The sequence below is a fragment of the Boleophthalmus pectinirostris genome, unplaced genomic scaffold (genome assembly GCF_026225935.1).
Source record: "Boleophthalmus pectinirostris isolate CB_2022bp ecotype Guang Dong unplaced genomic scaffold, ASM2622593v1 HiC_scaffold_5, whole genome shotgun sequence".
NCBI lineage: Eukaryota > Metazoa > Chordata > Actinopteri > Gobiiformes > Gobiidae > Boleophthalmus > Boleophthalmus pectinirostris.
The window spans coordinates 28,856,049-28,869,397 of NW_026571404.1; the positions used below are offsets into that span (position 1 = coordinate 28,856,049).

Consider the following 13,349-nt stretch of genomic DNA (forward strand, 5'->3'; position numbering starts at 1 on the left):
CAAGTTCCCCTCTCCACCTCCACCTCCACCTCCAGCCGCCGCTCGTCTGTACCTAAGCGCGCGCGTGTGTACTCGGCAGCCCCGGGGCGACTCGCGGAGGTACGAGGGTGATGATGATGATGACACGCCGCTGACTCTCTCGCTCCCTCTCCGGGTCCATTATTCATGTGAGACGAAGAGCTCCGGTGCGCCAGCCAGACTGCACTTCTCCCGCCGCGCGCTCTGTCCGCCGGGTCGCAGCCTGACGCACGCAACACACGGCCAGGACGATCCTCCGCTGTCACACGAGGAGAGGAGGGAGGGAAGGAAGGAGGAGAGAAAGAGAGAGAAACGGGAGAGAGAGAGAGGAAGAGGAAGAAACTTTGCCTGGTTGGGTTTCAGACGCGCGCTATGGGTTCACCTTAGCTCTACCCAGATTGGAGGAGGAGGGATTTCGTTTTAAGGAGCGTTACACACACGGAAACACCGGATTAAACTTTTATGCCTGGAGCTATACGACTCGGAGTGCGCCGTGACTGAGAGAAAGTTCGCTGGAAGTGCAATGATGGGCACGCTGCGCGACCTGCAGTACGCGCTCCAGCAGAAGATCGAAGAGCTGCGACAGAGGGACACGCTCATAGACGAACTGGAGGCAGAGCTGGATCAAAAGGACGAGCTCATCCAGAGACTGCAGAACGAGCTGGACAAGTACCGCTCCGTCATCAAGCCCGCCACGCAGCAGGTCCACAAGCACAACCAGCTCCGCGAGCACCAGCGCTCCAAGAGACAGGCCATCTCCGCCGAGCCCACCGCCAACATCCTGAGCCATGACAAGCTGCCCTTCTACGACAAGAGTGCAGAGTAGGTACCCCCCTCCCCTGATAAAGCAGCTGGTGTGGGAGAGGAGCAGAGAGGGTAGTGGTTTGTCTGTGGTAGCGGAGATAGTGGTCCCTGTGCGAGTCTGTTTGATGCGTAATAGTCTCTCCAGTGCAGCAGCAGGCGCAGCACCTGTGGCACAGACGGATCAGGTTTGCCAAAGTCATTTGAGGTACCCGGTCTGCTCTCTGCGCATATCGGTCAAAGAGGAGAAAGGGAGGAGACTCTTGATGTGTAGTCTAATATAAAAATACAATACATGACTTAAAGTAAAACAAAAAGTTGCAGATTGTAGTTTATACCTGAAATACATGGCGTTGCTATAGTAACAGAGGTCTCAGGTGTGAATTAAGAGAACAGTGGAATTGCAGAACTTTGCATCCATGTCATTCTGTAAAGCAGTCTCTATATTTGAGTTTCAGAATGATGAAAATTTAGCACCGTTAACACAATATATCTCTTAAACTAATCACCAGTGCTCACTACTTTTCAGGATTTTTTGAGTGCGGTACTATTTCACGCACTGGACATTTGGGCACATGCATAGTCCTCAAAACGGCACCATATAAGAGGAAGCTGAAACTCATGAATAGATTCTCACAATCACAAACTTTTACCACATGGAAAATGAAATGTGTGAGTGCGCTACGGTTTGCAACTACAAAAGTATTACAATGATGATTTTCCAAAATACTTTCAAATTTTGGATGCCCTGATTTTCAAGTTGGCACAGTCTGAAGTTAATCCTTGTGTTGTGGAGGAGGATACGACTCTCATGACAGATCAAAGCGTGCAGCTCATAATCATTATTCTATAAGTGCAAGACATTTTACTCCGGATTGCAATTTAAATTCAAAGGTGTATCAGCGAAATTAAGGGGCCTATATTACACAAAATTTACTCTTGTGAGATTCAAGCCATGCTATAATGTTGTTACCTGAGCAAAAACAGACCTGGAGTTGTGTTTGGTTTAAGTTACACATGTTTGAGTAACTATTATTAGTCTGTGTACATGAGTCTGTCTTCATTTCCAAAATTCAAAATGCTCTGGTCGATTTTATGATGTCAAGAAGCGGTAGTTTTCAGGGTAACAGCAACCTTTAGTTCAGTAGAGATTGGCAGCTCCAGTGCTAAAATGATTTTCAATTTTTGTTTAATAAAAGTAATTGACCCCTGAACTGAAGATATGTTCCCGCATTGAAGCAATAATCACAAACTTTCACTTGAGCTAACATTTGTAATTGCAGTAACAGTTATCTACAACTCTCTGTCATCCATTTTCAATTGTACTGATGGATTATTTATTGAATGAATAGTCAATACTGCGTAATGGTTTGGGAAGTCTAGACTCTAATGAGGGGAAGAAGGTAGAAGCTGAGGAGGCTGACTGTTTTGCTACTGCGGGGTAGAATTGTGGCACATATTTGACGGCAAGAAAAAGGAGGGGGTGACTGGTTGAAAGGTGCCGATACTGAAAAACTGGGTATTGATTTCCAAATATTGGTTCAGTTGGTATCCTAGTTGGACTTATAAATTGATGTAATAAGACAAATTAGTGGTCACAGTCAGCCCAGAAACTGTCAATATGTTTAAACTTTTATATTATATTGTTCTGTAGTTACTTCAGAGATAAATGACAGCTATAAAACACAATTTGATCAGATTTTGTCTTATTTTATTTTTGTTTTAAGTAAATAAATGCTGTTCTCAGTTTCTGCACCGGTATCCGTTGATATTGAGGATCAGCACATACTTAAAGCTATAGTATCGGAACCGGTATCGAAATTGAAACTGAAAACTAAATCGTTGCATCTGCAGTGTCTCTTCCCTCAGTAATCACAGTTAATGTTCTACTCTGTGATACTGGTAGTTCAGTTTTAAGTTTTTCAAAGCGCAGCCCAAGTCGAGGTAACACAAGACAGAGCTCTACTGTCTGCTGTTTATCTGGCTGTCCGTCCTTACCCAAACACTGCTGTCCGGAGTTTGACAGCCATTTTAAAGTGGGGCTAAAATAGTGCACGGTTGTGAAGAAGTCCAGCTGTGTGACACTGAGCTCAAGAATATACTTCCTCCTCCGAATGTACTCGAATGTAGTATATGCAGTCAAAGTATTAGTACTGCAAGTGGGGTACAGAAAGGTTCTTCAGGGTAAACAATTTAGACCAAAATGTAGTTAAAAGGTGCATTGTATAACTTTTCTGGTGGAGGGTCCATCAAATGCTTTTCTCCATGGTGATGTTATTGCTTTGTTTAGAATGTTTGACAGTCTGGGATTAAACCTTTCTATCTTCATAGAGATCAAACCAGACCAAGTTGCAGGTCAGAATGTCTGCTTTTCTGGGTATTTTTGAGTTATAAAACCACCTGTAATCTGTTTAATGTCATATTACGGGACATTCTAAGCAAAGCAATGACATATCCATAGAAAAAAAGTGATGAAAAGTTACACAGTGCACCTTAAAGTTGATAGTGTGATGCTTGTCAAATTTGATATTGTTGTTGTGTCCTCGCTGGCCTCTTATTCCTGTTAATTAAAGCAGACCTATTATGCAAAATTGACTTTTAATTGACAGAGCTTTTAACCATGTTATAGCTGATTTCTTCTCATTTACCCTCTCAAAGTTGTATTTGGAGTTATTCGTGCATGTTTGAGCAATCTTTTATCGCTTATTTTCAAGACGCCCGTTTTCACCACCACTGGCGTACTCCCACTGCTCTGTACTTTGTTCTCCAATTTTATTTTCTTAAGCTGTGATACACATGGATTTGGCAGCATTGCGTATTCATTATGGTACAAATGAAAATGTGCAGGTATCCATTGGAGGTGCTGACAACACCTCTTTATTATGATGACATTCATGCTGACGTCAGCTTCCATTGGGCCGGCAAACTTGTTTCTGTTATTAAGTCATTTTAGATCAATATTGTGAAAATTAAAATGGCAAAAATTATAACAATGATCCAACTATATAGCAGACACAATATGTCTTCTTAAATATGAAGTAAGATTAATATTTAGACAACAAAGATGTGGCTGATTGCGACAGGCGTTCCAATCAGTAAAATCCAAGCACTCCAGAAAAGTAAAAGTTGCACAAGGAAAAGTATAGTTAAAAGGTCTGTAGTCCCAAAGTCAAAGTCCCATACACAGTCTTCGTCAGGACATGACTTTAGCTAACTCTATATGGTCAAAACCTGTAGACTTTGGCCATTTAAATAAAGGCCTTTTAATTATAAACTATAGAATAGGACTACACAATATGTCACACTTGAAGTATGTGCAATCACAGCATTACTTTTTAGACCTACAAAAAACTTCTGACTCTTGTATTAGTACAAAGCTCATATTTCTTCTTTCTTCTGTTGAAAAATCAATATTAGATTTCATAATCTTGCAGCCCTAGCCAAGACATTCAAATCAAACTACATTATCAAGTATTATCCATGCGTACTAACTCAAATAGCCTATATTTTGACCTTGTAAGTTCTGTTTTCATTTATTATGCAGTATACAGAAGAACACCGTGGGCTCTTGAAGTTTCTCAGCATTGGCATATTCTATCTTATGTAAAAGGAGACAGTGGTATCGTGCCATCCATATTAAGAGCTGTGCCTCGGATACAAATGGCATAAAATGTGGGTCACTAGAACAGTTTGCTCTAGATTTATGCTGGTGCTTTCAAATCCGAAAGTGGGTCATTTAACGTAAGGTTCAACTGGATGTAGATGGGGAGTTTAGGAGGGATCATCCTATGTGTCGTAGTTATGAGCTCTAATAGAACAATATGATAAATGAGTTAATAGGAGTAATATTTCACACTACTCAAAAGCGCTTAGACACATAGATACTTAAAGTTTAATGGTTTTGAAAGGTTTTGCCCCTACCCTTCTGTTCGCCTAATCAATCAGCAGGAAATGCCTTTGGTCGACCAAGAATTACAGCCCTGATAATATGTAAAAATACCATCCATCTACTTTTCTTCTGCTTGTCCGGGGCTGGGTTGCAGCAAGAGACATAGTCCCTCCAGCATGTCCTGAGTCTTCCCTAGGGCCTCCTTCTGGTGGGACACGCTGGAGTCCCTCCCCAGAGAGGCGTGGCCCCTATTTGAACCGGCGCCTGAACGTGGTGGAGTGGTTTGAACACCAGAATGATCCTGGGAGCCATCGAGTCAGGGTTGGTAGGGTCTCCCATGGCAAACAGGTCCTGGGTGACGAGTCAGACTAAGCCCTTTTATGCCCTTTATGACAAGTTTAAGTTTCTTTTTAAGTTTAAGTTTGGCTGGGCACAGGCCAAAGGAGCAATGTACGGCCGTCCTTCCATGGACCCTCCACCTGCAGGAGGATCCATGAGGGGCCAGTGCAGGGGGGTCTGGGCAGTCGAAGTCACTGGCCTCGACGACCATATCTCTAGACATTAGAAGCTGGCTCTGGGGACATGGAAAGTCTTTTAAAATGTTTATAGTAATTACATTTTCACAGCCAAGGTCACTATTCTGTTTGTGTTCCATCCTCCACATCTCCCATGAACTTAGCTAAGGTCACAAGGCACAACACAATCGAGAGTTGTGTATCTTCCGGAAAGAGGCACGCGTAAACAAACATGGCGGCTGCTCAGATGTGTCAGATATGAATGTCATTATGGTGTCGACAAGCAGCCAAACACAGCTCCTGGGATCGCATCAGAGTAACCGCCCACTAGATTTGCTTGGGAAAAGAAAAAGCTATTAATCTTTGTTTCACCTGTCAGTTTCACTGTGCGCCACAGAAGAACAAAGGAAGCATGCACACTTAAGCTGATCTGTGGTGCTGTTTGGAGAAAGTTTTACTGTATTCTCCTTCTTGTTTAGGCACAGTTCTTGTTAAGTCCTGACTTAGACTTGGTTTAGTTCTGGTTCAGACCTGCTTTAGGCCCTGAAACCCTCCAGGAAGACATTTTTTTGATCTAGTCCAGCCCTGATACCTGGTTTCAGTCATACTAATAAATCTAATTGAGTTCTTTTCCGGTTTAGCACTGGTATCAACCTCGATTAGCCCTGCTTTAAAGATGCAATATGTAACTTCTTGTCTTCATGGAGATATTACAGCTTTTCATGGAATTTTCTATAATATGGCATCAAACTTATCAGTGTACATGTCAACAAGCAGGCCAAGTTAAATGTCAGATTTCTGGAGAGGCAACAATGCTCACAATTTGTGATTTTTTCACTCTCTTGTCTTTTTTTTAATGCAACTCGGCTCCAAATTCACCTGCTTTACTGCCGGCCTCGGTGAGCTTCATTTGACTGGAGCCAAATAGTATGGGTGACGTCACACTCACTTATTCCATTTCTTTATACAGTCTGTGGTTACACATCTCAACAATACTCAAAATCTGAATGCTTTGAAAATTGAATTGCAATTTTTCTGGCAGCCATTGCAATTTCGATTTCATACACTATTTTCTTCAAATCAAGTTTTCGTGCTCATGAACATTTGCAAATATCACAGAAACTTACATCATACCAGAGTCTTACACTGACGATTTGGCGCTGGACCGCTTGCGCACATTTGTTTACATTTTACAGAAACGAAACTTAAAACCACATGGCTAATTTGCTTAAACTATAAGCGCTAAAAAACAGTTCGCTTCTTGAGTCGGATGCGGTCAGTTTCTGTGGCTGTGTGTGACTAAAACGACACAACTCAGTGGAATATATGTGTTCTTTCTGTGACAAAGGATGTGCTGATGATGGTGAGTCTAAGTTCTGTACTTCTATCGCGTTGGAGATGGTTCATGCTCAACTTTTCATGAACATCAGGTTTAAATCCTCGCCTCCTAGCATTGTGGTGGTGAATTACTTTATGGTGCACAGACCTCGACGCAGACCCATGAATCAAAAATGACATTGACAAGGCGATGGCAGCAGTGTGCGTTGAGTTGACACAGAACTATACTTTGACCTTAAAATTGGGCTTTAGGAGCACTGCAAAAAAAATGCAGCTTTGACGTTCCCAAAATCCAAGACCGCGAGTTTCGGTCTATAACAGTAGATCACTCAGCCCTAGTTGTTGACAATAAAAACACCTGTAACTGAATAAATGCAAGATACTAGTACTGTATGTACATTTGAAGCCTTACACTGAAATATTCCAGGCAAAGCAGTTATATTTCCATAGAGACAAGTAAAGCAGAGCCCCATACCAGAAAAGTTACATAGTCAATCTTCAACTTGCTTTTTCAGAATCCGAATCGTTCTTAATCCACATTTAATCCTTTGTTTACTGGTCTAACTCACCGGATGCAGGGTGCTCAAGTGATCATTTCATTAGCTTCATTTGCACTACCCAGTGTGTGCCCACCGTATTTTCGAGGACTTCTATCTCTCAATTTTATTTTTAATGGGAATTGTCGCGTAGTTCTCCTCAATTACACACTGCAATCATGGAACACTTCAGAAAACATTTGAAACTAGAGTGATTTTGGAGTGTTGCCAGATAGACACAAGCAAAATCCATAAATAAGTATTGCTACTTGAAATAAATAGCAGAAAAAGTAGCCCAAACTTCCATCAAAAGCTTTCCAACTTATTCCCCAATTTCCAGAAAAGTGTTGGCACTGCTTTCCATTTTTTCCCCCTTTCCTTTCAGTCCTTATCAAACTGAACACATAAAGTCAGCCTTCAAATGTACACAGCATTTCTCTTTGATTTATTAGTTGAAACCCAGTTGGGATTGTTCTAAAGCGGTCTAATCTAATCAGAGTGGTGAATGTTTGAGAGCTTTCAAAGACCTTCTCCAGCTGTGGTTGTCAAAGTGCTGTGAGCTACAAGGCAATGCAAACTCAGGATTTAGAACTATTTAGACTGTATTTAGACTTATGTGGGGCAGTCCTTCGAGTAGGAAGGATCATTTTAGACCTGTTTTTTTTTTTTTTTTTTGTGGTTAGTTCTCTTAGTTCTCTGAGTTGTGAGTTTTAATTCTGGTTTTGGTTATTTAGACAGACCTGGTTAAAAATGGCTGTGCTTTGATAACTAAAAACGTGGTGACTTTGACCGGAATATCTGATAATATTCAAACATTATGCAAATCTAAAATCGGTTTTAAATATATTGGTTGGCGTACACTAAAATTACATACATTTCTCTTTATGCATATATTCACTACACGTACATTTTTCCATTTCCATTTTAACCAGTTCTTTTTGCAGCTTTTTCCATTATAACAGTATACTCAATATTTATTTGGTCTAAAATTTACTCTTGTGAGCTCTAATCCATGTTATAATGTTGTTGCCTTGTCAAATCATACCTGGAGTTGTGTTTTGTTTCTTCCACACATGTTCTTTCACACTATTTATTATTAGTCTGACATCTCAAAAGCTCAAAATGCTCTCTTCCAATTTGTGATGTCTTGGAGCAGTAGTTTTCAAGTTAACAGCTGCATTTACTTTTGGTTCAATAGAGATTGGCAATTCCGGGGCTGAAATCATCCACTAGGATTCTAGTGAAGGTGTATGGAGTTTAAAAACACAATGGAGTACTTCATGTATTATGATGACAACAAAAGGTCATAAAGAGTGTCTTCAGTTTGAGAGAAGAACTAAATATGCAGGATTTGTGTGTCAAGCATGAGTGTGAATGAAACTAAACTTAACTCCAGGTATGTTTTTGATGAGCAAACAACATTATAACATAGGTCAGAAAATAGTGTAATATGGGCCCTTTAAACTCATATCTGCATATCTTCAAAATAACATACATGATATAAATTATATTTCTGAATCTTAATATTTAAATCTAGCTTAGTTTTAGAGCAGGGATCTCCAGCCTTTTTCCTCCAGTGAGCTACCTTTAGAAAACGAAAATGCCAGAGAGCTACTCATTTTAGTGGGACAAGAAATTGGGCATAAAATTGGAAATATATACCATGTCGAGCCTTAGATGAGGTCCAATTAGATGCCTACAGTATATAGCAAACCATTGTCCATACAACGTTCATGATACATGTATAATGGTAATATGCATTTAATTAATAAAATTTTTCCTTTATCAGGACAGTACATGTATTTCAGTAATCCCGTGGTGAGCTACTTGGAAGGGGGTGGAGAGATACTGGTAGCTCCTGAGCTACAGGTTGGAGACCCCTGTTTTAAAGTAATTTGTTTTTACCTATATACATGCAATTATTCTAATGAGCCAAGTTATTACCTTTTCCAATATCCTTACTCAGAGGAATGTAACAATACCAAATCCCACATTATATTATCAGTTTTCTATCAAATTGCCCAGAAGCATGCAATTCAGTCTTTGCGTATTCAGCTTAGCATTTTACTCCTCAAATCTCTGTTATATCAGTAGCTCAATATTAAAGGTGCACTGTGTAACATTTCTGGTGGAAGGTCTGTCAAATGCTTTTCTCTGTGGAGATGTTGCTTTGTCTGGAGACCTAATCAGACCACATAACAGGTCTAGATCTGTGGAAAGGCCACCCCATTCAGAATCAGAATGCCTGTTTTTCGAGGTATTTTTGAGCTATAAAATCATACGTAATTAAATAAACGTAATGTAGATCTGTATGTCATACTGTGGAACATTGCAGACAGAGCAATGACATAAGCAGGTGACAGACCCCCAACCAAAAAGTTACACAGTGCACCTTTAACCTTGATTGGCCCTATGTTCGTCTGGATGCAAACTAAATACTTTCCAAAGTGCTTGGCCCAGAAACGTCAAGAAGATTACAACACTGTACATTACTTTTGTGAAATGCGTCAAATCTCCGTATCTCACGCTCCTGTTTCATCTCCACTAGTTGTTCACTCCATCCTTCCATCTGCTAATCTTTTTGTTTTCCCCCTTAAAAAGCTGCATATTTTCTCCTTTTAAGGATCTTGCCAGGGCCCTGAACTGGACTGGAGGAAATATATCATCCTCATAAAGTGGCTGGTGTTTTTGCAAGCCCGTGGCCAGACGGACTTTTGAGCAACATGGAGTCAGTTCTCCTGGGTGTAATTGTGATGGAATAGTGGATTAGCAGATAAGGTCAGATGGATAAAGGGGTTTCATGGACGGAGGTGCTCTTAAAAGTTTACCAGGCTCAGTAAAAGTAGCATTAAAAAGACCAGCGGGAGACTTCAGTTCAAATTAAACTTCATTAAAGGAGAATTACATAGTTTGGGGTTAAAGTAGTGTGTTGAAATGGTACACTATGAAAGCGAAACTAAAATCTTGCCAAGTTATAATGACTTGAATTAAGAACATTATATTGATTTGAGTAAATTTCACATAAGTTAAATCACCTACCAATGGAACAAGCCTTTTTGTACTTAAAATAAAAAACTAAATCAAATGTTTGAATTAAGAAAAAAATACTTATTCCTGTGGTAGATAATTTTACTTGTCAAGTTAAATCTTCTTAATTTGAGCAATTTTAAGTTACTTAGATATAACTTTTTGCAGTGTATGTTTGAGTGTCACGATAACAAATTTTGAAGTGTGATATGTTGTTGAAGAAAATATAGATGATAAATGATAATACTGAAAGGATTTTATGCCACTGACACAATACAATTTAAGCAGTATTATCTATCTAAAAATATATTCTAAATGTATAATATTGTTAAGAAAAACATGAGCTGCAATAAAAAAAAGAATGAAACACTAATTAGTCTGTGGTCAGAGGTAGAAGGTACTTGTTTGACCTTCAACTGCCACAATTGTATGGTACTCAACGATTGTATAAAGCAGTGAACTAAGGGAATGTGACGTCATCCATAGTGTTCAGCTCCAGTCAAATGAAACTTAGTTTATTGTTACAGCGACAAATTTGGAGCAGAGTTTATTTATGGACAAAATAACAAAATACATACACCAAAATCATGTAGAGCGGGTTAATATGAACATTTCAAAGGAACGGTCCGGAATTTTGGACATAGGACCTCATTTCCTAGTGAGCCAGAGTATTGGAGACGTGTGGAGACACTTTTTAAAATATTCCATCCAGTCCTTGTATTTGCAGAGGTTACTGGTGCTAGGCTAGTGCATGTCAATGGCCATAGTTAACCTGCCGCCTAAAAACAGTCTTGCCCACTTCACAAAACACCCGTAGTAAATCTATTATTATTCCAGACTGTCGATGTAAATGTCTGTGTCAACAGAATAATTTAAGTAAAACCAACCTTGCATTTGAAAAATTTATGTCTGAGCAGCAGCAGCGAGTTGTACTTCCTGATAGAAAGCTTGGCAGCGGCGGACTGATATCACCTAGCACCTATCTTACCTGCAAAGTAAAATTCCACTACTGCTGAGAAAATAGTCCCTCAACATGCGACGATTCATGCGATGCAAGGTTAGTTTTATTTCAGATATTATTCTATCAACACAGACATTCACATCGGCAGTCTTGTGTAATAATAGATTTGCATCAGGTGCACTGTGGAGACTGTTTTTAGTGGCAGGCTAACTATGGCCATTGACATACGCTAGCCTAGCACCAGCAACCTGTGCAAATACAAGGACTGGATGAACTATTTAAAAAAGTGTGTCCACACGTCTCCAACACTCTGGCTTATGAGGAAATGAGGTCCTATGTCCAAAATTCCGGATTCTCCCTATAAGAGTTGATGAAGCCCGGAGCATGTTCACTTCCTATTTGGAACATGATGGCTAGCGAGATAACTGTGTCCATTTACAGTCTATGATTGTACTACAAAAAAAACAAAAAAAAAATCCCCACTAGCACAGAAAATGCACAAGCGATATATATATTGTGTCTCAAAAATATTGTTCCTATATAAAAATGTGACCAATGTGACCAGTATAGTAATATATATTTATATATTTAGACAAGCCTAATGGTGGATCAACCTTTTCTCATTGCTGAATCTTGTAAAAGAAAATGAAAAACAAGTTAAAAGTAAAATATTCTGAAAGTTCAAAGTCAAAATTAGTAAGTAGATTGCTTTCTCTGTTCCATGTTAGCTTAATTGCATCTCAACAGTGAAAGTGGAAATGTCTGGAAAGTTACAATTCTGTTAATTTTTCTCAGACTTTTTGAAAAGCAGAGGTTAGGTGAACAATGGTGGTTATTTTATGAAGTTTTGACATTGTACCTGATTTTACTCCTTTTACTTTTGTTGTCTTAAAATTGTGGAAAACACAATTGGTAGATTTGAAAAAGTGTGCAGTCATTTGCTGTTATTTCTATGATCCTAACACTATCCTCACTCTCCTAACACATAATTTGTAATGTAATAATGATGTAATTTACTCTCTTTATATCCTAATTCTTTCTTTGTAATGTAGTTCAATTGCCATTACATTTTGTGTTCATAGCACCATTATTTTGCATCATTTAGTTCACTTATGAAAGTGTAGCAGGATAATCTAGACAAAATTTACAATTTTTTCCTCATTTGAGAAAACTGCAAATCTTGACATATTCCACTTTCTTATGCACTGTGACAAAATAGGGTTTCTGGATTTAACCAACCAGAGAATAAGCCTATGAGAAAGCAAACTCTGCATCATGCTCCTTTAAATGCTATTTTGGCAAAGATAATAAGGCAAAACTACTTCCATTTTTAGGGTGCCACGAGGATTGACAGGCAGCATTTAAAAATAGGTGCATGCAAAATAGGTTTTAATCTGTCAATTTTCAAGAGACGCTTACTTTCCCAAGGGTAGGAGCAGTTGCTTATGGGTCATACGCCACATTTGTACTTAGTTTAAAGGTCATATTTTAGGCTGAAGTGACTGTTGTGATCTTTAGGCCATGTTAGAATGGTGTTATCTCCTCAAAAACAGACCTGGAATTGTGTTTAGTTTCATTCACACATGTTTGAGTAACCCTTTTTTATTAGTCTGCCTACATCTCCAAAGCCCAAAATACTCTGTTCCAACTTGTGATGTCATGAAGCCAGTAGTTTTCAAGTTAACAGCTACTTTTTATCTTATTTTCAGTAGACATTGGCAATTCCAGGTCTGAAATAATCCAAATGATTTTAGTAAAGGTGTATGGAGTTTGAAAACATGTGTATTGCCACGAAGACATGCAGGTTATCTCTCCACGCCAAGTTAGAAGCCAGAATACATCTTTTGAACTATAAAAACACCAGTAATTGAATAAATACTAATAGACAGCAATACTGTGGGACTTTCCAGGCAAAGCAGTAACATCTCCATGGAGACAAGCAAAATGCAAAAACCTCTGGCCTGAAAAGTTCATTAATAGTGCATACATAGGGGCTACGGTATTCAAATGTTATATTCATGGTTCTCGGTCGATCTGACTAAGAAAAAAAAAGAATCATGTTTGTGGATCAAGATGAAAAATATTGGAAAAAGGCAGATGACTAATCACAGGTGGGCTAACACTGACTTTGATTTGAAGCTGTGCCAGGCCAAGTAACAGACCAAAACACAGGCTTCAGATGGATGCCAACATTTGTGATTCAGGACTAGATAGGACTGAGCAAGATGTAAAAAGTAAAGATACTTTTTTTAAACGGACCTGGA

The 13,349-nt window shown here is 39.3% G+C and overlaps 1 protein-coding gene across 1 annotated transcript in view; it reads left to right on the plus strand.

Moving 5' to 3' along the window:
• The first annotated feature begins 384 nt into the window (after positions 1-384).
• The window catches only part of LOC110157105 (cGMP-dependent protein kinase 1-like), a 227,508-nt gene continuing 214,543 nt past the window's right edge, over positions 385-13,349 (plus strand). The window contains exon 1 of the mRNA XM_020921370.2: positions 385-840. Within this exon, the coding sequence (XP_020777029.2) occupies positions 542-840 (299 nt within the window). The 5' untranslated portion in view covers positions 385-541. The remainder of the gene's footprint in view (positions 841-13,349) is intronic.